Below are 26,164 nucleotides of genomic sequence, written 5' to 3'. Positions count from 1 at the left end.
TTGGGAAAATTACACCTGGTTCATAAAATTAAAAAGGCATTGTGAAATATTTTTTTCTCGATTATTGTATAGGCCTATATGGCATGAGCTTATGTGGTCTTATATTCTAAATAATGGTAAACCAAACAGATGTTCAGAACTGTATTGTTTATTAACTTATTCTCAGAGAAAAAGAAAGCATCAGTTACTACTGCAACCAATTCATCCCAGTGATAGATGAAAATGAACAAAACAATAACATGTTTTACGTTGAATTATAACAAAACAAATGTGCAAAATATCACGCACATACAATCAATAAAAGTGAATTAAATTAATTACATTCAAATAAAGTGTTATCTTTGAGCACCAACAATATTCAACACATTCTAATCTTTGGAAATGGAAAGCCATAGGCTATATCAAAGCACAAAAAAAAGACAATTTCAGATAAAAACCCATTTCATTCAGTAGCCTAATGGCTTCAAAGAATAGCCTATAGTTTTGTTTTTTAGGCCTTTACAATTCTGTTTTTATGTGTTTGTTTGGTCCCACCAATTATTACATGCAGGTGAGACGAAATGGACACATAGGCCTAGTTGGCTATTATCTGGAATACATATTCCTGCTTGCTCCAACTTCCAACTGGACATGCCAGTCTTCTACAGGCTCCTGTAGTGTAGGCTCCTGGACGGCAACGCCCCCTCTCTGATCAATCAGGTGCAACTGAGGTGTGTTCAGTTCGCTTGAACGTTTGCTATGTTGCGGAACGGTTTGTACCGAATGACACGTTTCCCAAAAACGTTCTTGAACAGACTGAGGTACGCTGGCTCCCGTTTGGTGGGTGTGGCGAGGTGTGGTCTGAAGCAATTAGTGACGTTTTTAAAAGGGCAGTGGCCATGTGGACAGCGTTCCCCAACCCGGTTTTTCAACTGGTCGTTCAGTTCAGCACCGGTTCTGTTCAATTGAACATGCCAGAACGTAAAAAGCCCTGATGACTTTCCAGCCAATGAAGTCCGCATCAAATTATATAGCATGACATCATGAGGTCTCGTAGCTCCTCATCAGTCATACAATCTGTAGGGGAAAAATAAAATATGAGAATACAATAAATAGGCAAGGCTTCTTTGGCCAGGCTATAATAGCCTACCTTGGTCCGAGCATAATTCATTAATGAAACTGCCATAAAAGTAAGCTATGAAAAGAAACTACCGGAATATGAAGTCATGTTGTGGTTTTGATAACTAAAGAGTATTGCAATAGAATAGGGCTACTTACGCGCTCTCCGTTGGGCATGATTCCCAGTGAATTTGCCCCAGATGCGCCTCAGCGAACGGCGGAACCTTCCACCTCTGGAACCCGAAGAGGAGTCCCTTTCCTCGGCTGAGTTCTCATGAGGAGTCTCGTTGTGGTCATCCTCCTCCTTCCCCTCACTATCCTCCTCGTCGTCTGTCATGCTTTCCTCGAGAACGCCAGATACCACCATGCACTCTAGAACACTTTCGTCTACTGGAAGCGCTGCCCTCACTTTACCCGATACAGAGGTCGGGTATCGGCAGAGTGGGCAAACAATTGTCTTGTCCTGCCGCGAACATTCCTTCTCGGATTCCACTTCACATACCGAGGATCGGGAAAGAATCACCAGACAGTGCTCACAAAAGCTGTGTTTACACTGTAACTCACGAGGACACCGACGACCGGTGTTGTAGCTTCGGTAACAAATTCTGCACTCAAGTTCTGAACACATTTTTGTTTCTCTTTGGGTGCGGTTTCGTTCAACGAGAATGAACTGTCGGAATGAGTAGGCTATGAGGCTACAGTGTGTTTCGACCCTGTTTATATTTCTTAGCGTGGGAGGGACTTACACTTGACAGATTGCCAAAAAATAATAATAACTGATGACTAATCTTTGGGAAATAGTGATGTCATTAAAGAGATGCGATGTTGACGTGCTAGTCGGAACTAGAAAACTCTGACATGTCCAACTCGTTAACTGGTTGTAGTTATACACATGGCACGTTCAACCAGTTAGCAAGTCAGAAATGTCAGGGTTTCCTAGTTCTGACTGGCACATGAACGCAAAAATAATAATTTTGATCTTAACCTTATACCTAAACCTAAATTATCAGTGTGGATAGGTTTAAAATAAGATTAAGACGATAAATTGTAGAAATGGGCGGGGTTTAGACATAATTATGACCTTGTGACTGTGTTATCTAGTGATGACCTTCTCACATTGTTGAGCAATAACCCTCCTCCCACACATCCTTTTTACTGTATATGGAAGAAAGTTAGTGGGCCATTCTGCTACAGTTTGGCCAATGTCTGTCCGATATTCACCCACATTTTCCAGGTATGAAGAAAGTTAATCTGTATAGTGGGCTATCACCCACATTTCCCAGATATAACAGAGAACCATGAATGTAAGACAAAGTGCTTGCGTCAAGAAGGTTTCCTCTCTTTTGAAATAGTGATTTTGATATTATTCTGTGTCAAACTGTCTCCTGTCTGTCTGTGTCTTTAAACAACAGAACTGCGTTATGGGGAGAAGATACTAGTAAAAATTCCAGATCCCTTAGTAAAGGGCTGTTTCTTGATGGGCTGTTTCTTGATGACATCAGACTACTTTGTAACTGCACCAAACTGGACAGAACAGGAGTGAGACATGACTGCAAGGAGCTTGGACTGTCAACTTCCTATGCTGTCCCATAGCCCATCTGCTAATACCTGTCTAGCCTATAGATAAACCCATATCAGTCACCTAAGATGACCCATATGTCTCACTGTTGTCTACTCTCGTGACTCACACTGGCTCAGATACCCTTTGAATTCCATCTCATTTGATATGCCCTTGATTATTCTAAGCATAATAGAAACTTTGATATCAAACAAGCTGATAGTGAACAACGTGCTGTGCAAGAATCTATTATGAAAACACAACAACATGCTATTGTTTCTGTTGCTATTGCCTACTCACTCTACCGGCTTTACCCTTCCCAGAAATCACAGCACCTCCCTCTTACTGACACTCTCCGGGTGTATCTAGTCGAAGACATGACGTCAGCCTTCCGTCTCCACGCTAATCCTCCAGACAAAGCCCAGGACCTATCAGGTGACCCAGTAACTCTTTTCATTGTGATTTCCTCCCCCTACAGTCAAAGCCAAGAGTAACAGGATGATAAGACATCTGAAATAATCTAGACAGTACTCTTTGATGTGTTATTGTGATCTGAGGAACTATTTTCCTCTGTGCCTGCCACCTGTAGATTGACTTACTGTAAAAAGGGATACTGTATTTATGTAAAGAACAAACAGTTTAGAACTTGTACTGAACAGAAAAAGAGGTATAGGGCTGGTTTCCCGGACCCAGATAAAGTCTATTCCTAGACCAGAAAAAACTCTCAATGGAGATTGAGCATTGAGCAGCATCCTTTTTAGTCCAGGGATAGGCTAAATATGGGTCTGTTAAACCTGTCCATAACCTTTACAAACAAAATACAAGTATACAAAATGTACATTTTCCTTTACTTTCTCTTTCTCAATCCCAGCTCAACCCATGTAATAACTAATTGGCACACTGTTTAACCTTTGTCATGTGATTGGGAAGTACCTAGATTCCTTTCTTCATTTGAAATAACACCAACATGGGGTTTCTAAAGTTGAAGTTGATCTCAGATAAGGAAATGGGGAAAGCTGGATCTCTGTTTTGAAAGTGAGTCATCCTTTAGTGAGTGAAAGAGTGCAACGTCCAATCTCACACGTTCATTATGGTGACTCAATGAGATAAGACCCACTGACTGTCATACCCCACCAGACACGCCACTATGGGTTTCTTCACGGTACCCAAACCAAGTTTAGCTTTGAAAAACAGATACAAAAATACATACTGTATCCTCTCATCTAATGTAACTGCACTGTATATGAATATGTATATATGAATAGTGTGTAAATATTCATATATCATTGTGACATACATACACACACACGCACACACACCATACCACAGCACGAATACACAGACACAAACACACACACAATATTTGTGAAATTGGCAAAGAGTGATCTGTTCGTGTCTTATTTTTCGCAACCTAACTGTATAGGGAACTTATTTGACTGCATACATGCATGATCAGAGACATGTTTTTCTGTAGATACACTATATATACAAAAGTATGTGGACAACCCTTCAAATTAGTGGATTCGGCTATTTCAGCCACACCCGTTGCTGACAGGTGTATACAATTGAGCACAGAGCTATGCAATCTCCATAGACAAACATTGGCAGTAGAATGACCTTACTGAAGAGCTCAGTGACTTTCAATGTGGCACCGTCATAGGATGACACATTTCCAACAAGTCAGTTCATCAAATTTCTGCCCTGCTAGAGCTTCCCTGGTCAACTGTAAGTGCTGTAATTGTGAAGTGGAAACGTCTAGGAGCAACAACGGTTCAGCCGCGAAGTGGTAGGCCACACAAGTTCACAGAACGGGACTGCCGAGTACTGAAGCGCGTAGCACGTAAAAATCGTCTGTCCTCGGTTGCAACGCTCACTACTGAGTTCCAGCCTCTGGAAGCAACGTCAGCACAAGAACTGATCATTGGGAGCTTCATGATATTTCCATGGCCGAGCAGCAGCACACAAGCCTAAGATCACCATGCGCAATGCCAAGCGTCAGCTGCAGTGGTGTAAAGATCGCCACCATTGGACTCTGGAGCAGTGGAAATGCGTTCTCTGTAGTGGTGAATCACGCCTCACCATCAGGCGAATCTGGGTTTGGTGGATGCCAGCAGAACGCTACCTGCCCGAATGCATAGTGCCAACTGTAAAGTTTGGTGGAGGAGGAATAATGGTCTTGGGCTGTTTTTCATGGTTTGGGCTAGGCTCCTTAGTTCCAGTGAAGGGAAATCTTAATGCTACAGCATACAATGACATTCAAGATTATTCTGTGCTTCCAACTTTGTGGAAACAGTTTGGGGAAGGCCCTTTCCTGTTTCAGCATGACAATGCCCCCGTGCACAAAGCGATGTCCATACAGAAATGGTTTGTCGAGATCGGTGTGGAAGAACTTGACTGGCCTGCACAGAGCCCTGACCTCAACCCCATCGAATACCTGTGGGATGAATTGGAACGCCGACTGCGAGCCAGGCTTAATTGCCCAGCATCAGTACCCGACCTCACTAATGCTCTTGTGGCTGAATGGAAGCAAGTCCCCGCAGCAATGTTCCAACATCTAGTGGAAAGTCTACCTAGAAGAGGGGAGGCTGTTATAGCAGCAAGGGGGGAACAACTCCATATTAATGCCCATGATTTTGGAATGAGATGTTTGACGAGCAGGTGTCCACATACTTTTAGTCATGTAGTGTAATTCACAGAGGATGTTAGCATGTGTTGCAATAGGTTTCCTGCGGTCTTGCAGACATACAGATCCTATGAGTTCCATTAGACCAGCACCTGTAACTCAACTAGTTATCAGGTTGCTGCTTTTTTAACTGATACCGAAATCATAAAAACATGTATTCCCCTCTTGAATGACATCCACAGTAATTTGACTCACAACAGTCATTCTGTCATTCTGAATACCCTATACATTGACAAAGACAATGTACATACAAATACTGTACTGTCAGGACAGTGAGAAGTGTCAGGGTTAGAGGAGGTGGCTACTACCTCCGTTCCGTGTCCCTGGTTACCAGTTACCACCACATAACCTAGAGATTACTTAATGTCAGGGCAACCAGGAGACACCCCTGGCTCCAGTAGGAGAGAGGAGAGGATGTCAAGGGATGGGTAAAGCAAGAGAGGAGAGGAGATATGGAGTGAAAGAAAACGAAGAGAGGGAGAGCGAGCCAGTCTAAATAAGAGGTAGAGAGGTAGATTAACAAAGTGTGTCTGTTTACATTTCTACTGTAAATGAGAACCATGATGTGTCGGGTGAGAATTTTGGTAGTGGAGAGGAACGTCAAAGCTCACCCTTATCTGAGGAGTTTGTGACAGCGGGTGTATGAGGCGGTAAGTGTTTCTTATCTTCCCACACACTACATGGTGATGAATTGTGGGTGAGTTTAACTCCCATGGGGTTTTGATATCAACTGACCTTCATACAGTAGATATAAAGTATGCCAAGATATTAATACACAGGCTATCGTAACAGTTATATGACATCATGCAGTATGTATTTTTTGCCATTATGTTGTAATGCTGCACTGTTTACCATTTCTGACTGTGGATGTCTAGGAGTTGGAGAAAGTCATTAATTATTGTCAACCAAATGACACAGGGTAAATGTCGACCAAATGTGTCTGGAATGTGTATTGAGGGTTATAGAACCAAATCAATGATTGTATGACATGTACAGATAGACCAATTCAATGGAAACGTGTTTCTTACAATCTCTGCTCCTGGGGCCCAATACAAAATAGACCACTATTGCTAGGCAACTGCCCTGTTGAGTACGGCTTGCCTTGCTCTATCCCATGTGAATGGAGAGTTGGGAGTTGGTACTAGAATAGTAGGCTACTGTTTATGAAAGTACAGTTTGATCTTTATGAGGTAAACATAGACACCTAAGGGATTATCAGATAAGTACAGTACACCCCTTTTCCATCATGTATACTACAATTGAAATTCATATTGTGGTTCATTGGCCCTATTATGCAGCAGTGGAACAACACTTCGGGAGGAGATCCTTGGCTGTTTACTTGAATCAAATCTCTATTTCACTAGTCAACTATCAGTGGAATTTTAAACAAACTCAGTAATGCTGAGGGTATTCTTCTTCATGGTATGATCTTTACGTTGGTGTTGTTAGTGCATCAGCATTCTAACTAGCCCTGCAGAGAGAGAGAGAGTAATCACTTCCATCCACAGCTCCTGTCCTACTTTATTTTTCTACCTCCACTTCTCCACTTTTACTTGTTATACTGCTTTCAAATAGGATTTATGGTATTTTGCCTGAAAAAAAAAGGCCAATGTTTATATGACCCCCTTACAAACAGGCCCATTTTTGCCTACATAAGCCTTTAATACCTGCCATGCCAGGGACAAGTGGTAGTAGTGGTGTGCATCTATTTTAATACATCTATTGAATATACAGTCGTGGTCAAAAGTTTTGAGAATGACACAAATACTAATTTTCACAAAGTCTGCTGCCTCAGTTTTGATTATGGCAATTTTCATATACTCCAGAATGTCATGAAGAGTGATCAGATGAATTGCAATTAATTGCAAAGTCCCTCTTTGCCATGAAAATGAACTTAATCCCCAAAAAACATTTCCACTGCATTTCAGCCCTGCCACAAAAGGACCAGCTGCCATCATGTCAGTGATTCTCTCGTTAACACAGGTGAGAGTGTTGACAAGGACAAGGCTGGAGATCACTCTGTCATGCTAATTGAGTTAGAATAACAAACTGGAAGCTTTAAAAGAAGGGTGGTGCTTGAAATCATTGTTCTTCCTCTGTTAACCATGGTTACCTTATAGGAAACACGTGCCGTCATTGCTTTGCACAAAAAGGGCTTCACAGGCAAGGATATTGTCACACCCTGGCTCTGGGGACTCTATATGTTGAGCCAGGGTGTGTAGATTCATTGTGTTTGTGTGCTGTGTTTGAGTGTCTAGTTGTTCTAATTCTATGTTGGCCAGAGTGGTTCCCAATCAGAGGCAACGAGTGTCAGCTGTTGCTGGTTGTCTCTGATTGGGAGCCATATTTAGACAGGCTGTGTTCCCACAGGTGTTGTGGGATCTTGTTCCTAGTTAGGTTTGTCCTTTGGATGTCACGTATCGTTTGTTGTTTTGTTTCGCTGTTCGTGTTATCCTTCGATTAATAAAGTATGTTTGCTTTCAACGCTGCGCCTTGGTCTACTCCGTCTAACGATCGTGACAGAAGATCCCACCATACCAGGACCAAGCAGCGTGTCCATGAGCAGGCAGCCTGGACATGGGAGGAAGCGCCGGGAAAGGAGCTGGAGAGGTTGGCGATGGCCCAGGTGGGCAAAGGGTGGTCCTGGGAGGACATGCTCGGGGGAAAAGGGCCATGGGCTAAGATTAAGGCCCTGGCGAGAGAGGAGCAGCGGCGTCAACAGTGTCGTCGTCGGACGGACGAGAGGCAACCCCAAAAAAAATTTTTGGGGGGGCACACGGCATGGGCGACTGGGCAGCAGGAGGCTGCCACAGGGCGATTTGGGAGGTTGGCAGAGGAGGCCGCCAGGTTACGGGGGCCACTGGTCAAAGAAGGGAAGGAAGGTGTAGAGGCACTTCCAGATCCCGACGTAGGGCCAGTGGTGTGTGTCCCCAGCCCGGCCCGGCCTTTTCCTGCTCCTCGCACCAAGCCTACGGTGTGCGTCGCCAGCCCGGCCCGGCCTGTTCCTGCTCCCCGCACCAAGATAATGGTGCGCATCGCCAGCCCAGCCCGGCCTGTTCCTGCTCCTCGCACCAAGCCTACGGTGTGCGTCGCCAGCCCGGCCCGGCCTGTTCCTGCCCCTCGCACCAAGCCTACGGTGCGCGTCGCCAGCCCGGCCCGGCCTGTTCCTGCCACTCGCACCAAGCCTACGGTGTGCGTCGCCAGCTCGGCCCGGCCTGTTCCTGCTCCACGCACCAAGCTAACGGTGCGCGTCGCCAGCCCGGTCCGGCCTGTTCCTGCCACTCGCACCAAGCCAGGGGTGCGAGTCGTCAGCCCGGTTCGGCACGTTCCTGCTCCACGCACCAAGCCAGGGGTGCGCATCGTCAGCCCGGTCCGGCCCGTTCTTACCCACGCACCAAGCCTACGGTGTGCGAGTCGCCAGCCCAGTCCGGCCCGTTCCTGCTCCACGCACCAAGCCAGCGGTGCGCTCGCCAGCCCGGTCCGGCCCGTTCCTGCTCCACCGCACCAAGCCAGGGGTGCGAGACGTCAGCCCGGTCCGGCCCGTTCCTGCTCCACGCACCAAGCCAGGGGTGCGCGTCGTCAGCCCGGTCCGGCCCGTTCCTGCTCCACGCACCAAGCCAGGGGTGCGCATCGTCAGCCCGGTCCGGCCCGTTCCGGCTCCACGCACCAAGCCAGGGGTGCGCATCGTCAGCCCGGTCCGGCCCGTTCCTGCTCCACGCACCAAGCCAGGGGTGCGCATCGTCAGCCCGGTCCGGCCCGTTGCTGCTCCACGCACCAAGCCAGGGGTGCGCATCGTCAGTCCGGTCCGGCCCGTTCCTGCTCCACGCACCAAGCCAGGGGTGTGCGTCGTCAGTCCGGCACAACCCGTGCCTGGGTCACTGGTGCCTGGTCAGGTACCGGTCAGCTGCTCCACACCGGAGCTTAAGCAATCCGCTCCTACGATGTCCAGTCCAGCTCCAGCCAGCGGGGCCAGACCGGACCAGGGGCGCTACGGGGGGATTATTGGAGGGTGGTGGGAAAGCCCGGAGCCAGAACCGCCTCCGAGGAGGAATGCCCTCCCCTGTTTGGTTCAGGTTAAGGCGCGGTCGCAGTCCGCGCCTTTGGGGGGGGGTACTGTCACACCCTGGCTCTGGGGACTCTATATGTTGAGCCAGGGTGTGTAGATTCATTGTGTTTGTGTGCTGTGTTTGAGTGTCTAGTTGTTCTAATTCTATGTTGGCCAGAGTGGTTCCCAATCAGAGGCAACGAGTGTCAGCTGTTGCTGGTTGTCTCTGATTGGGAGCCATATTTAGACAGGCTGTGTTCCCACAGGTGTTGTGGGATCTTGTTCCTAGTTAGGTTTGTCCTTTGGATGTCACGTATCGTTTGTTGTTTTGTTTCGCTGTTCGTGTTATCCTTCGATTAATAAAGTATGTTTGCTTTCAACGCTGCGCCTTGGTCTACTCCGTCTAACGATCGTGACAGATATTGCTGCTAGTAAGATTGCACCTAATCAAGAACTTCAAGGAGAGAGGTTCAATTGTTGTGAAGATGGCGTCAGGGCGCCCAAGAAAGTCCAGCAAGCGCCAGGACCGTCTCCTAAAGATGATTCAGCTGTGGGATCGGGGCACCACCAGTGCAGAGCTTGCTCAGGAATGGCAGCAGGCAGGTGTGAGTGCATCTGCACGCACAGTGAGGCAAAGACCTTTGGAGGATGGCCTGGTGTCAAGAAGGGCAGCAAAGAAGCCACTTCTATCCAGGAAAAACATCAGGGACAGACTGATATTCTGCAAAAGGTACAGGGATTGGACTGCTGAGGAATGGGGTAAAGTCATTTTCTCTGATGAATCCCCTTTCCGATTGATTGGGGCATCCGGAAAACAGCTTGTCCGGAGAAGACAAGGTGAGCGCTACCATCAGTCCTGTGTCATGCCAACAGTAAAACATCCTGAGACCATTCATATGTGGGGTTGCTTCTCAGCCAAGTGAGTGGGCTCACTCACAATTTTGCCTAAGAACACAGCCATGAATAAAGAAGGGTACCAACACATCCTCCGAGAGCAACTTCTCCCAACCATCCAAGAACAGTTTGGTGACGACCAATGCCTTTTCCAGCATGATGGAGCACCTTGCAATAAGGCAAAAGTGATAACTAAGTGGCTCGGGGAACAAAACATCTACATTTTGGCCAGGAAACTCCCCAGACCCTAATCCCATTGAGATCTTGTGGTCGATCTTCAAGAGGCGGGTGGACAAACAAAAACCCATATTGTCTCTTTGCGTAAACTTAATGTAATCGTCAATAAAAGCCTTTTGACACTTATGGAATGCTTGTAATTATACTTCAGTATACCATAGTGACAAAAATATTTCATAACACTGAAGCGGCAAACTTTGTGAAGACCAATACTTGTGTCATTCTCAAAAGTTTTGACCATGACTGTACACAATCAAAAATAAACCCATTATTATTATTTTTAGGCAGGTCCTACAAAACATTATAAGACTAATAAAATGTATTTTCAAAACAATAGAATGGCATATTTTTAGTTGAATTATGTTACCTTATGTTAGTCTGAAGCCATTCGGCTATGGGTTTCAAAGCCCTATAATAATGATTTTTTTTAAACTGACAAATACAGCTTTTTTACTCCAATCTGGCAACCCTCATAAAATCTGACATAGCACAAGAATCCCAAAGTATTAAGCGAAAACAAGCACAGAAAACAGTATTGGCATTAATACAAAATGTAAAAACGTAGGCTACTATTCTATTCTCATTATTTTGGTGACAACCTGGTTGATTAACAATATTGGGTTGTTAACACGTTTTATTTTTTTATATAAATAAATGTGGGACACATAAAAATGCAATGTAGAACACTATTGTACATCATGCATTGCTCTAATAACTTTCAAAAGATTGTTCCGAAGTTTGCCCCCCAAAAAGTTATTTTCCTACAAATTAAATCTCACAACAATTCGTTTATTTTCACACAAATTAAGCTACACAAAAATGCACAAACTCTGCTGAAATCCTTTTAGTACATATTTGCACGAATTGAGTGTGAGATTGTGTTGGTCACACGAACATGGTGAACCACTGTCATATAAAAAAGGTGATATTTTGAAACAAAGACCAAGCCCATGCTTTTTTTAAATCCACATTTCATCTCTTTCTTACCCTCACTCCACTTTGTTAGGGAGCAGGCGTAGGGTCTTACATTGAGAGATATTAAAATAATAATAGCAATCCTATTTTCAAAAGTACGTACGCGATTGAGCAAAAATTATAGCCCTTCACTTGATTTGGACTACATTATTGCATGCTAAATGTTTCTGATCAGTGATAGTGATATATAAGCAAACGAATAGATGAGCTATACCACCTCCACTTATTTGCCCAGCCAGAAACCAATTAACCAAATAGCCTTACAGACGGAGGTTCAGTGAAACAAAATCATATTGATTGAAGTCACAGGCTTTTGGTCGGGAGTAGGCCTATTGGCTACTAAATAATCAATTTACTAAACTGCATAACATGCTGCATAACTAAACTGCATAGCATGCTGTTCTAATAAATGAGCCAACTAGACAAGATGATCATGAGTAGCACTCACCTCAATTTAGCTAACATTTTCCCAGCCTAATTGTAGCCTAACCAATATCCAAACAGAGATTCAATGAAACCAAATCTGACATTGATTTATTTATCAAGAGGAGTCCCCACGATTGTCTCAAAGCAGAGCGATGGCACTGTCCCAATCAAAACGGTGCTGAAATTATATAATCTAGACCACAGGCGGGTAGGCTATTGCTTGAAATGTATTACAATGATTGGATGACTTTGGGAGTTTCAGTAAGCAACAATTTGATAAATGCCTTCAATTGCATTATCCTACTTTATTCCAATATTTTCGTCATTCAGTGATATTTATTCCCACAGTAATTCTTCATGGATCCATCTAGATGTGGTTAAGAAAACAGTGCATGCTTAGTGGTGGTTATGGGAGAAGTGGCAGGAGGATGGTTAATTGGCGCTGCCTAGCAACCATCAAGAGTTTAAAACCTCTAAGCTGTAAAGTCCCCTGTTTAGGGGACCTGCGTGGTTCTGGTACCGGTTCCGACCTACATTTTCGCTTATAAATCGATCTGTGCGCATGCCTGCAAACCTTACATCATAGCGCAGTAGGAGAGAGTGGTTTCATCACAGTAGCACATTCAGAGATCGATTTATAGCGATTAATCTAAAATAATTTATAGAAAAGGGGGAAATAAAACGTGATGTTTGTCATAGACGGACAAGATTAATACGAGATGAAAGGGAAGTTCCTAATGAGTTCAGGAAGCTAAGATATAGCTCTGTGAGACCTTCACAGTGACAGGGCGGACGTTTTGATGAAGGGAGACCTTTAGAAAATATGCACATTTTATCTAACACTAAACATACAAATATGTATTTTACAGTTATAAGGAAGCTGACATTTTATAATGTGATTATTCTAGATTCAGTAAGTATATAAATCATTTCAAGCCTTATTCATACAGTTCTGTTGAATAGGAAATACATCATATAAAATATTTCATATTTTTATCATATTTGTACTGTGTACTCCTCAAGTGACTACACCTCAGCAATTTATTTAAATAAAAATAAAAAACAGAAAAGTGAGACTTTAACCTTTCTTGGAGTATGCAACATTACTAGTTATTGTTTATGGCCCTCTCATGATAAATAATTACTTTTGGGGATTACTTAGATTACATTTTTGATTACATTTAGTTACATTTAACTAGTTTAAATAGCATAGTGCGTGCCAATGCTGCCTCAGCATTACGGCTAAGTTTCATACTAAGCTGTAGGCAGAAGTTCACCGAAATTATTACTAGGTAATTAGGCGGCAATAAAAGTTTGGGCTTTGATACCAGCAATACTTTTCAGATATATGGAAAAGGCAGAAAAACGTTGGTGGTATGGGAAAGTTGGCGGAAGAACGTCTTAGTATGAAAGGGATATCAGTCTGAGTGTTGATCCTGCAGTCAGGCTTTCCATTTCCTCTGCTCCCCACTGCTAGGGGCTAGGGGGCAGGCTTTACATCTCTCCTTCATTTGGTAATTAACTGAAGCCAGTGATTCAAGGACTTAGGAATCTCGTCATAAACCAAGAGGAAACACAACAGATGGACTGTTTTAACTCCATATAGGCCTAGGCCCATTTTCCCTCTGTGACACACATACTGAAAGGTTAGGTTATGATAGCCAAAAACACTTTAAATGTAAAACTGTATAAGAATATAATAAATATTTATCATATCATATCATATCTTCCTCCAGGTTCTGCAGACATAGCAGAGAACATCTGACCATCCCAAACGTAGTCTGACCCTGAACCCCGCACCCCAACTCCCATCCACCAACTCCCATCCACACCTCCATCTCTCCCTTTTGCTCACGATGGCTGAGCCCCCAGAAACAGTGCACTTCCAGGGGGACCAAGCATCAGCAGAAACAGCAGCACTCGGCTCTGGGTCGGGTGAGTCCACAGAGGTGGAGTGTCCCATCTGCTACCACGAGTACAACCAGTGCGGCAAGTGTCCTCGCATGCTGGAATGCCTCCACAACTTCTGCACTGAGTGCCTCCGGAGGATTCAGCTGTCCACGTATCCACCTGACCCTGCGGACCCCCAGAGCCCTCGCAGCCTCGCCATTTCCTGCCCCCTCTGCCGCCACCCCACCCTGCTGGAGACCGGCGACCCCCTCACCCTGCCCTGCAACTCCCGCATCCTGGCTCAGCTGCCCCCCATGGCTTTCCGCACACCCGTGTCGGTGGCCGCCCACCTGGCCACCGTCACCCAGAGGGTGGTCCTCTCCCTGGATACCAGCAGGGACGCCCGCTTCATCATCCTGCCCACCGTGAGCCTAACGGTGGAGCAGATGCACCCAAGCGATAGGCCCCACGGTGGAGGTGTGGGCCTGGTGGGTGAGGTGGAGGTTCTGCAGCACCACAGGAGGACCCTGGCTGTGGTATTCTGGGGGTTGTTTTTGATGACCTGCGTGGTGGGGGTGGTGTTTGGGCCCAGCTTCTTCCGCAACTGAGGGGAGAAGGAACAGAGGGGCCTGTTCCAATACTTTTACGTGCAGCCGTCCTTCCTTTCTTGTTTCCTTATTTCCTTCCCCCTTACTCAAGGAAGGGTGTATTGTCAAAATATTTGAAAATGGCCTAAAATCTAGACGGAACTACGGGCCTACCTCAAACGTAGCCTCAACATCCTGCTAACTTCAATTCGACTGTAAATGACAAATATATTTACAAGATATTGAAGGTTGATGCATACAGGCTCATAATCACATGTAGTTGCTTTAATTGGTGGTGTTGAGAAAATTCTATATAGACAGATCTACATTTTTCTTGCTATGCACTGATTTAGAGTTCCCTCTAGTGGTCTAATCTAGGAGCGCCTATTACATTGGGGCGCCAGGTAGCCTAGCAATTAGAGCGTTGGGCCAGTCAACCGAAAGGTTGCTTGTTTCAAATCCCTGATCCAAATAGGGAAAAAATCTGCTGATCTGCCCTTGAGCAAGGCGCTTAACCCTAATTGCTACAGGGTTGCTCAATAATGGCTGATCCCTGGCCTTGACCCCACACTCTGAGGGTGTCTCAGGGGGAGTGGAATTTCACACCACACACTTGTACAGGTTACACCCTAGTGCATGTGTGAAACAGGACAAATATAAGCACCCCCTATTTGACCTTTGATTGTAATAGTCCTTGGCTATTTATTAAAAGCTTTTCATATGTTTAACATTTGACTCTCTCTCTCCCTGTGCGTGCATGTGTGTGTGTGTAACATCATTTAGACTACATCATGAAGATTAATTATGACTAAAGTGAATGTGGAAAATGTATTGTGGAATAAAATCACTGGAATATTTATTCAGGGGGACAGGGGCACGTTGAGAAAAAACGTAAAGGGAGCATACACGACGTCATACGCCGCGTTTACTTGCAACAGTCGAGAGAAAAGTTTTTAGAGTCCTCCTTTCCTCCATATGTTTTTGTTTGGGGAAAAGTTGTGGGTGGCCGATCGTGTGAATGGTTTTTAACCCCTTCGCCGTAGGAGAATGATATATTTAATATTTGGGAGATAGAAACTAAGGGGATATGCACGTGGTATAAGTATAATTTTTACTTTTTTGTTAGCTCTGGCCAGTGCAAACTTACTGGCTAGCGTTGTAAGAGCATTTCACCTCACCCCTTTTTCCCGTTAGCCTGCTAGCTTTCTCTTTCATAGCTTTTGTGGGACAGCTGAAAAAAGGGTTTGGAGAAATGGCGGAAACCAAAATAATATACCACATCGACGAGGAGGAGACGCCGTATTTGGTGAAGATCCCGATCCCTGCCGAAAATATCACTTTGTTGGATTTTAAACAGGTATTGAACAAGCCCAACTACAAATTCTTCTTCAAGTCTATGGACCAGGACTTCGGGTGAGTGAGAGCCAATGATTGTGTGTCGGGTTGTGGGTTTCAGGCAAATGATAAAGGAGAAAACCAACACAGAATGAGTACAGTTGATTCGATTGTCTACGTTTTTGCAAAGTCTATTTCCCTTTGGCGTGTGTCCCAAAGATACCAAGGTGAAATGTTGTTACTCTTTGTTACAATAGGCTAACCATTTAGCTACGGTGCAAATCTCAACTGATACAATGTTGCAAATGAAAAGAGACAGTGGGAGAAAAAGTGTCACAAGGAGGGGGGAAAGCTTGAGTTGATCAAATTTTTTGAATAGCGGGTTGGGATGTTTTATAGACAAGGTGACACATTTAGTTGGCCTGTGAATTAGGCAATTTTAATAGTATTTATTGACCCCATTTTTTTTATTTACCCTTATATATGATAGTGATATAAGCACAATATGATCCAATTAATGTCACCAAATGTGCCATAACGTTATGAACGTTTGTGAATGACTTTCGCCTGTCGAATAGGGAGGAGATGTGGGGGGTGACTGACTGCACATAGAATGCAAACCATTCAATTAGGCCTCTCTCGCTATCCATCACACACCCTTCCCTTTCTCATAGCTAAGAGCCCCTTCATACTTAGAGATTGATATAAATGTACATAATTGGTACCTGGAGGAAAATGGAGGAGGGTCATGCTTTTTCAGTCCAGGGGAGGGTTTAGTATTTTTTTTAAAATTCTAGTCAAGGTGAGGGTCATGTAATTGATGAAATGTCAGTGTTTGAGTTGCTTATTAGGCTATATATCGACGTGTGCTATAGGCTACGAAGTGCATGCTCGGAGAAACGCAGAGCAAAGTTATATTTTTAAGATAGCTGCTGGGATGGTGTAAATAAAACTAGGCTCCATTACACATTGCAATGGCTATTCCAACCCTGAGCCCCTGCCTGCTCTGCTCCTGGGCCCCGATTCCATCCTGAGTTAAGCGCGTGTAAATGGAATGTAATACCATTTTAATGCGCGTTTCTCTCTATTTATTCTGACCTTAAACTTAAGCATGAGAGTAGCATGCTATTCACCCACTATTTGTTTGAGGTGGCGCTCGAAAACATGGTGTGTCTACAGATATGACAAATTCTGACCTTGACTTAATTTCCTAATAATTCCACAAATGTTATGCTCGAGGAAACCAGCCATATGGAAGCAAACTGAAAATCATATCAACATGACATGTATTGCGGCCCCATTTCCACGGTGAAATAGGATATAAATAGCTGTGCCATTTATTCAGAATTTTTGTTTGCCCTCATAATTTGCTTGGATGAAATTTGGAGACCCAAGCTATAGACTTCTGTAAATTGTCAAAGACTCCAGTCACCCAGGTCATAGACTGTTACCACACAGCAAGCAGTACCGGAGGGCCAAGTCTAGGTCCAAAAGGCTCCTTAACAGCTTCTACCCCCAAGCCATAAGACTGCTGAACAATTAATCAAATGGCCACCCGGACTATTGGCATTGACCCCCCCCCCCCCTTTGTTTTTACACTTAATTTTTATTTCACCTTTATTTAACCAGGTAAGCCAGTTGTAAACAAGTTCTCATTTACAACTGCGAACTGGCCAAGATGAAGCAAAGCAGTGCGGAATAAACAACCTCAACACAGAGTTACACATGGAATAAACAAAACGTACAGTCAATAACACAATAGAAAATCTATATACAGTGTGTGCAAATGTAGGAAGTTATGGAGGTAAGGCAATAAATAGGCCATAGTGCAAAATAATTACAATTATAATTGCTGCTACTCACTGTTTATCTATGCATAGTCACTTTACCCCTACCTACATGTAGAAATTACCTCGACAAACTGTAGCCCCCATTAACTCGGTACCGGTACCCCCTGTATATAGCCTCATTATAGTTATTTTATTGTTCTCTTTCCTTTTCTTTGTACTTTAGTTTATTTAGTAAATATTTTCTTATCTCTATTTTCTTAAAACGGTATTGTTGGTTAAGGGCTTGTAAGTAAGCATTTCACGGTAAGGTTTACACCTGTTGTATTCGGCGCATGTGACAAATAACATTTGGTTTGTAGGGCTAAGTTGATGTATGCGCTTTAGAATGTTTTGATTATATGCCCAGGCTTTTCTCCGTTTTATTTTACAATTTATATCATGTTAAACATTAGCTACTATCGAGACCCATCATCGGTAATACCCACATACATGTATTTTTGCATCATTGCATTCTGTTGACCTTTCTTTCCCCTGTCACGTCCTTGTAAGTTGTTCCTGAGGATCGCTAGCATTAGTGGATCATATTAGGCTAACGTTGTGCGATAATTTGGGACATGTAGCCTATTTGAGACATTATGGAACTTAGACCTCATGTAGCAGGTTAAACCTGGCGCACGGTGTACGGCGACTGGACCATTGTCATACAGTTCCATGATTAGCGAGAATTAGGGTAGATTTAAATGATTATTGTACAACCCCATGAGAAAATCTGTTGGCCAGCAAGTGGGAGGATTTTCAGCGGTTGAATTACATTTTATTTTCAGAGCGCACAAGGTAGCCACACCTGCAGAGCGTATTACGCAACAGAAAAGGGTAAGTCTGAATATCAAAGACTGAAAAGTGCATAGAAAAGGCGTGGGTAGGATAGGCATACATTTCTAAATTGTGGTCGGCCCTTGCTGATCAAAAACGTTTTTGTGTGCTGCCTAACTAATGGCTGTGCTGCGATTCAGGAGGAGAGTCAAAGGCCTAGTCCAAAAAAATCTGTAATTTGTGTGGTATTAAAAAATATTCTGCTAATCTGTAAAATGCCGTAGAATTGCATGACATTTTAATAAAAGGCTGTGCGCTATCAAAATTCCTATGTTGCAATGCTTACAGGATGAAGAACAGGTTCTAAAACTGCATGCATACTAAGATGGCGCCGCGATCTCCAATAAAACATTGCATGGTTCTGTGTTTTTCTCCAACTTTATTAATCAGTTTGTTTCGTGCATTACCACACCTGGGTAGAACTATTGGAATACGAATCGCTGGGTACTCACTGTGCACCCGACCTCCCCAAATTCCCTGAGACGGCAGAACAATGGATTAGCTTCTTCGGCAAGGCGCCGAACTGCTTGGCAGTCCTACCGGAGAGTAGGAAGCGCCGCCGCCGATGGAGAGGCAACCGTGGTGGGGTCTTAGTGAGATTAAGACGCCGGGTGACCCGTCCTCCATTACCGAGCATACTACTCGCCAATGTTCAATCATTATTGAACAGACTTGATGAACTCAAAGCGAGGATTTCCTTCCAGAGGGACATACTCTGTTTTTCTGAGACTTGGCTTTCCTCTGACATCCGAACGGATTATATACAACCAGTGGGTTTTACAGTTTTTCGTGCGGATAGGAAGCAGGCTCTCTCTGGCAAGAACAAAGGTGGTGGGCTATGCTTTATGACCAACAACACATGGTGCGACAGGGGAAATGTACAGGAACTTGCGAGCTTCTGCTCCCCCGACATGGAATACTTGGCCATCAAATGTTGCCCTTTTTACCTTCCGAGAGATTTCTCAGGGATTTTTGCCTTGGCTGTGTAAATCTCGCCCCAAGCCGACATGAAAAAAGCTCTCAAAGATCTTCATTGGACCCTGAACAAACTGGAGACCACTTTCCCGGAGGCAGCGTTCATTGTTGCGGGGGACTTTAACAAAAGTAATTTGAGAACCGTGCTCCCAAAATTATTATCAACACATCGACTGTCTAACTCGCCGAAATTTTACTCTTGACCACTGCTACATGCCTTTTTGACACTTGGATAAGGCCCTCTCCCATCCTTCTTTCTGAGAATCTGACCATGACTCCATCTTGCTTCTCTCCACCTATTTACAAAGACTCGAGGGAAGTTCCGGTGGTCAGGTCTGTACAGCGTTGGTCCGACCAATCAGAATTCACGCTCCAAGACTGTTTTGATCATGTGGACTGGAATATGTTCTGGGTCGCTTCTGGAGATAACATCAATGAATACGCAGACTCAGTCACCGGATTCCCCCAAAAATATGCATAGTTGACGTGATACTAAAATGGGTATCTTTCAAAACGTACCCAAATCAAAAACCGTGGATTGATAGCAGCCTTGTAGGAAAACTGAAAGATGCTGCTTATAAACAAGACAAGGTGAACGGGGACAATAGTTTGGTTAAACAGTACAAATATACACTGCTCAAAAAAATAAAGGGAACACTAAAATAACACATCCTAGATTTGAATGAATGAAATAATCTTATTAAATACTTTTTTCTTTACATAGTTGAATGTGCTGACAACAAAATCACACAAAATTGATCAATGGAAATCAAATGTATCAACCCATGGAGGTCTGGATTTGGAGTCACCCTCAAAATTAAAGTGGAAAACCACACTACAGGCTGATCCAACTTTGATGTAATGTCCTTAAAACAAGTCAAAATGAGGCTCAGTAGTGTGTGTGGCCTCCACGTGCCTGTATGACCTCCCTACAACGCCTGGGCATGCTCCTGATGAGGTGGCGGATGGTCTCCTGAGGGATCTCCTCCCAGACCTGGACTAAAGCATCTGCCAACTCCTGGACAGTCTGTGGTGCAACGTGGCGTTGGTGGACGGAGCGAGACATGATGTCCCAGATGTGCTCAATTGGATTCAGGTCTGGGGAACGGGAGGGCCAGTCCATAGCATCAATGCCTTTCTCTTGCAGGAACTGCTGACACACTCCAGCCACATGAGGTCTAGCATTGTCTTGCATTAGGAGGAACCCAGGGCCAACCGCACCAGCATATGGTCTCACAAGGGGTCTGAGGATCTCATCTCGGTACCTAATGGCAGTCAGGCTACCTCTGGCGAGCACATGGAGGGCTGTGCGGCCCCACAAAGAAATGCCACCCCACACCATGACTGACCCACCGCCAAACCGGTCATGCTGGAGGATGTTGCAGGCAGCAGAACATTCTCCACGGCGTCTCCAGACTCTGTCACGTCTGTCACATGTGCTCAGTGTGAATTTGCCAATCTTGGTGTTCTCTGGCAAATGCCAAACGTTCTGCACGGTGTTGGGCTGTAAGCACAACCCCCACCTGTGGACGTTGGGCCCTCATACCACCCTCATGGAGTCTGTTTCTGACCGTTTGAGCAGACACATGCACATTTTGTGGCCTGCTGGAGGTCATTTTGCAGGGCTCTGGCAGTGCTCCTCCTGCTCCTCCTTGCACAAAGGCGGAGGTAGCAGTCCTGCTGCTGGGTTGTTGCCCTCCTACGGCCTCCTCCACGTCTCCTGATGTACTGGCCTGTCTCCTGGTAGCGCCTCCATGCTCTGGACACTACGCTGACAGACACAGCAAACCTTCTTGCCACAGCTCGCATTGATGTGCCATCCTGGATGAGCTGCACTACCTGAGCCACTTGTGTGGGTTGTAGACTCCGTCTCATGCTACCACTAGAGTGAAAGCACCACCAGCATTCAAAAGTGACCAAAACATCAGCCAAGAAGCATAGGAACTGAGAAGTGGTCTGTGGTCAATGCCTGCAAAATCAGTCCTTTATTGGGGGTGTCTTGCTAATTGCCTATTTCCACCTGTTGTCTATTCCATTTGCACAACAGCATGTGCAATGTATTGTCAATCAGTGTTGCTTCCTAAGTGGACAGTTTGATTTCACAGAAGTGTGATTGACTTGGAGTTACATTGTGTTGTTTAAGTGTTCCCTTTATTTTTTTGAGCAGTGTAGCTTACACAGATCGCTCAAGATGGCGAAACGCAAGTATAAGTGGAGGAGCAATTCAGCAGGTCGGACACAAGGTGTATGTGGCAGGGGCTACTAACAATCACTGATTACAAAAATAACCAATGCCACCCTACTGGATGAGCTAAACATAGTTTTATCAAGATTCGCTCACCATGACCCTGAGCTGCCGAGGAGATGTGACTCCCGATGACAATGTGGGCTACAGACTCAGTCTCTACTGAGGACATATGTAAGTCATTCAAATGTATTAACCCTCGCAAGGCTGCCGGCCCAGTCGGCATCCCTGCCGTGCTCTCAGAGCATTTGCAGACCAGCTGGCTGTTGTGTTCTCTGACATTTTCAATCTCTCCCTAGCTCAGGCTGCTATACCCACCTGCTTCAAGATGTCCTCTATCATCCCCGTGTCCAAGAAAGGTAAAGTAACTGAACGACTACCGACCAGTAGCACGCACTTCTGTCATCAGGAAGTGCTTCGAGAGGCTAGTCAAAGACCATATGACCTCCTCCCTCCCCGACACACTCTCCCCTCTCCAATTGACCTACCGCCCTGACAGATCCATGGATGATGCAATCGCCATTGCACTGCACACTGCCCATACCCACCTGGACAAAAGGAATGCATATGTGAGGATGCTGTTCATCGACTACAGCTCGGCCTTCAATACCATTGTGCCCGAACTCCTCCCTATGCAACTGGGTCCTGGACTTCCTGATGGGCAGCCCCCAAGTGGTGAAGGTAGGGAACATGACCTCTTTGACACTGATTCTCATCAAGGGTGCGTCCTCATTACCCTCCTGTATTTCCTGTATACCCACGGCTGCGTGGCCTTGCACAGTTCACGACACGACCGTAGTAGGCCTGATTAACAACAACTGTGAGACAGCCTACAGGGAAGAGGTAGGCACTCTGACAGCATGGTGCCAGGTAAACAACCTCTCCCTCAACGTTAGCAAAACAAAGGAGCTGATTGTGGACTTCAGGAGGAACCAGGCTGGACACGCCCCCATCCTCATCAACGGGAGACTGTCAACAACTTCAAATTCCTCGGTGTACACATCTCAGAGAAGCTGAAATGGTCTAGCCACACGGACATCGTAGTGAAGAAGGCTCAACAGCGGCTCTTCAACCTCTGGATGCTGAAGAAATTTGGCCTGTCCCCGAGGGCCCTGACTGTGTTCTACAGGAGCATCATGGCAAAAACTTAGACTGGCCAATAGTTTCTACCCTCAGACCATCAGGCTGCTGAATAGCCACCACTAGTCAGCTACCTACTCCACCCTCCCCCGTGCGAATCCCCCTATGGACATTTAGTTGAAGGGAAGGCCATCAATTTTTTCATTTGAGGTCAGATTTTCTCCATGTAACCCTTTATTATAAATAACGTTCACTCCCTTACTGCACACGTAAAAATACCATCGGCTACACACATTACTCAAATGTGAACTTGCGTAGCCTGCGTCTCGACCACTATCTCCAGAGGTAGCGCACTACACTTGTCCGACAGTTGCCCCCCTTGAATCAGGGCAGTGTTGAGCCAACACTCCTACAGTATAAATGGTAATAGCAGAGCAACGTTTTTGAAACAGCTGAAATGTATAGACATTTTCCTAAAATTTAAGACTTGTTTTATTGAGTTTTTACCTGAAATTGCGCTAACATCCTGTTGCATTCTGAAACTGCCGGCTGCACTGAACCACCTAAAACTATGGAAGCCCATCCCCGCCACTAAAAACATGTCAAATGTAGATCATACAAATAGGAAATGTTTTTCAATTATTAACATTGTGTGGTGATTTCAGAGGTGGCACCAGATTGGTCGGGGGTGAAATTGTTTTCCTGGGGACCAGAGTTTTTCCTGATCTGGTAGTAGGCTAACCTAACCAACTCTGGACCCTAGATGTAGTGGATGACATAGTAATAAATCAGCTGTAAAAAAACAAACGGTTTTATATGGGCTGTGATGGGACCAGATCATTGTTCTAATCAGGTCATATTGTTAAAAAAAAGATCCTATTAAAATAAATAAGTAGTCGCACACTCGTATGTATGTGCAACACTATTTATTTTGATAGCTTACAGTTTTTTCACCTTTTAGTCAGCACCTCTACACTAAATAATTGTATCTGGGTGTGGTCCAGCTCATGCTTTTCTAATAAAATCCTGATAAACTCCTGGCCCTAGGGAGGATGAAAACATTAAAACCCTTTACACAGACAGAGACATCAACTGCGATTGGACAATAAAATGAACAGGGCTGAGCACCCTGTATGCAGGGTTGCATCGTGTAGGCCTTTACATCTATAATGAAAAATAAACTCATACAGAATGTCATCACTATTGTGTTGATTGATTAATTCCAGTCAATAATTTGGGATTATAAAGGTCGCCTCTTCACCCGAAGTGTGAATATAAGCCAAATCTGAACACGTTCACTATTTCTTGGAACACAAATAAATGGGCCTAATTTAGGCTATAAACACATAGCTGAGGCTTGACGTGACGTTGTGTTTCCCCTGGCCCATATGGGATCAGAGCAGAAAGGATTATCTTGGCTACCCGCAGTAGGAGGCTACAGTTGATCAGACTGAGGCAGACTAATTGTGCACGTTGACAAATCATGAGGTATTTATTTTTTTGGGTGCCGGGTATGGGCTTCCATATAAAACAGCTCATTGTGGTGAATTCACTTTTACCCACGTTTTCAATTTTAACACATGTAATGAGTTGCATGACATTGATAAAAATGAAGCCTGGTTAGTGGTAAGGTAGACCTACTGTACTTTTATATTTGAATGAGAGGGTTAATCGTTCATTTTTGATAGGCTAACATTATTTGATGAAGACATGCTGTTATAGCAAGTCTGTGCTTTTGTCTTGAAGCTAAAATGTAATGTCCCTCTTTGCCATGAAAATTAACTTGATCCCCCAAAAAACATTTCCACTGCATTTCAGCCCTGCCACAAAAGGACCAGCTGACATCATGTCAGTGATTCTCTCGTTAACACAGGTGAGTGTTGACGAGGACAAGGCTGGAGATCACTCTGTCATGCTGATTGAGTTAGAATAACAGACTGGAAGCTTTAAAAGGAGGGTGGTGCTTGAAATCATTGTTCTTCCTCTGTTAACCATGGTTACCTGCAAGGAAACACGTGCCGTCATCATTGCTTTGCACAAAAAGGGCTTCACAGGCATGGATATTGCTGCTAGTAAGATTGCACCTAAATCAACCATTTATCGGATCATCAAGAACTTCAAGGAGAGAGGTTCAATTGTTGTGAAGAAAGCTTCAGGGCGCCCAAGAAAGTCCAGCAAGCGCCAGGACCGTCTCCTAAAGTTGATTCAGCTGCGGGATCGGGGCACCACCAGTGCAGAGCTTGCTCAGGAATGGCAGCAGGCAGGTGTGAGTGCATCTGCACGCACAGTGAGGTGAAGACTTTTGTAGGATGGCCTGGTGTCAAGAAGGGCAGCGAGGAAGCCACTTCTCTCCAGGAAAAACATCAGGGACAGACTGATATTCTGCAAAAGGTACAGGGATTGGACTGCTGAGGACTGGGGTAAAGTCATTTTCTCTGATGAATCCCCTTTCCGATTGATTCGGGCATCCGGAAAACAGCTTGTCCGGAGAAGACAAGGTGAGCGCTACCATCAGTCCTGTGTAATGCCAACAGTAAAGCATCCTGTGACCATTCATGTGTGGGTTGCTTCTCAGCCAAGGGAGTGGGCTCACTCACAATTTTGCCTAAGAACACAGCCATGAATAAAGAATGGTACCTACACATCCTCCAAGAGCAACTTCTCCCAACCATCCAAGAACAGTTTGGTGATGACCAATGCCTTTTCCAGCATGATGGAGCACCTTGCCATAAGGCAAAAGTGATAACTAAGTGGCTCGGGGAACAAAACATTGAAATATTCGGTCCATGGCCAGGAAACTCCTCAGACCTTAATCCCATTGAGAACTTGTAGTCAATCCTCAAAAGGCGGGTGGACAAACACAAACCCACAAATTCTGACAAACTCCAAGCATTGATTATGCAAGAATGGGCTACCATCAGTCAGGATGTGGCCCAGAAGTTAATTGACAGCATGCCAGGGTGGATTGCAGAAGTCTTGAAAAAGAAGGGTCAACACTGCAAATATTGACTCTTTGGATAAACGTAATGTAATTGTCAATAAAAGCCTTTGACACATGGAATGCTTGTAATTATACTTCAGTATACCATAGTAACATCTGACAAAAATATCTAAAAACACCGAAGCAGCAAACTTTGAAGACCAATACTTGTGTCATTCTCAACTTTTGACCACGACTGTACTCTGAGATGTAAACTTACTCACAAACAAAAAACACCAACTTATGTTATAAAAACAGGCGCTTAAACAAACAAGTGCTCCTGCGTCATTACTGAGTTGTAGTCCAACATTTGGAAGTGTCTGACTCCTGGGTACCATACGTTAGACCTAGGCCTACTTCTACCACAACTGCAACATTTTGAAACAAAACTCAAGCGAGTCAGTTACAAGTAGGCTACATTTAAACTCGGCTCAGAAGTCAGCTGTCCAATCAAAAACCGAGCTACTTTTCTCAGGGTCTGCTCCTTCAGCCC

The 26,164-nt window shown here is 44.7% G+C and overlaps 3 protein-coding genes across 3 annotated transcripts in view; 2 read left to right on the top strand and 1 right to left on the bottom strand.

Moving 5' to 3' along the window:
- Positions 1–132: 132 nt before the first annotated feature.
- si:ch73-335l21.4 (E3 ubiquitin-protein ligase-like) lies at positions 133–1,821 on the bottom strand. The gene is made up of 2 exons (XM_041867840.2): positions 1,258–1,821; positions 133–1,056 (listed from the first exon to the last, which is right to left on the bottom strand). The coding sequence occupies exons 1-2, from the start codon at positions 1,724–1,726 to the stop codon at positions 1,001–1,003; spliced, it is 525 nt and encodes a 174-aa protein (XP_041723774.1). The 5' UTR covers positions 1,727–1,821; the 3' UTR covers positions 133–1,000.
- An 11,951-nt stretch (positions 1,822–13,772) lies between these two features.
- Positions 13,773–15,054, top strand: LOC121554690. The gene has a single exon (XM_041868365.2). The coding sequence runs from the start codon at positions 13,773–13,775 to the stop codon at positions 14,412–14,414; it is 642 nt and encodes a 213-aa protein (XP_041724299.1). The 3' UTR covers positions 14,415–15,054.
- Positions 15,055–15,333: 279 nt separating this feature from the next.
- Positions 15,334–26,164, top strand: part of dvl2 (dishevelled segment polarity protein 2) — a 35,428-nt gene continuing 24,597 nt past the window's right edge. The window contains 1 exon segment of the mRNA XM_041867764.2: positions 15,334–15,806. Within this exon segment, the coding sequence (XP_041723698.2) occupies positions 15,646–15,806 (161 nt within the window). The 5' untranslated portion in view covers positions 15,334–15,645.

Source organism: Coregonus clupeaformis, chromosome 39 (assembly GCF_020615455.1).
Source record: "Coregonus clupeaformis isolate EN_2021a chromosome 39, ASM2061545v1, whole genome shotgun sequence".
NCBI lineage: Eukaryota > Metazoa > Chordata > Actinopteri > Salmoniformes > Salmonidae > Coregonus > Coregonus clupeaformis.
This window is presented reverse-complemented; position numbering and strand designations above follow the sequence as displayed.

Coding starts and splice junctions, on each gene's coding strand:
- si:ch73-335l21.4 (XM_041867840.2), bottom strand. CDS start 1,726: ATGTGTTCAGAACTTGAGTGCAGAATTTGTTACCGAAGCTACAACACC. Junction 1,057..1,257: donor TCATGCCCAACGGAGAGCGC/GTAAGTAGCCCT, acceptor TTTCCCCTACAG/ATTGTATGACTGATGAGGAG.
- LOC121554690 (XM_041868365.2), top strand. CDS start 13,773: ATGGCTGAGCCCCCAGAAACAGTGCACTTCCAGGGGGACCAAGCATCA.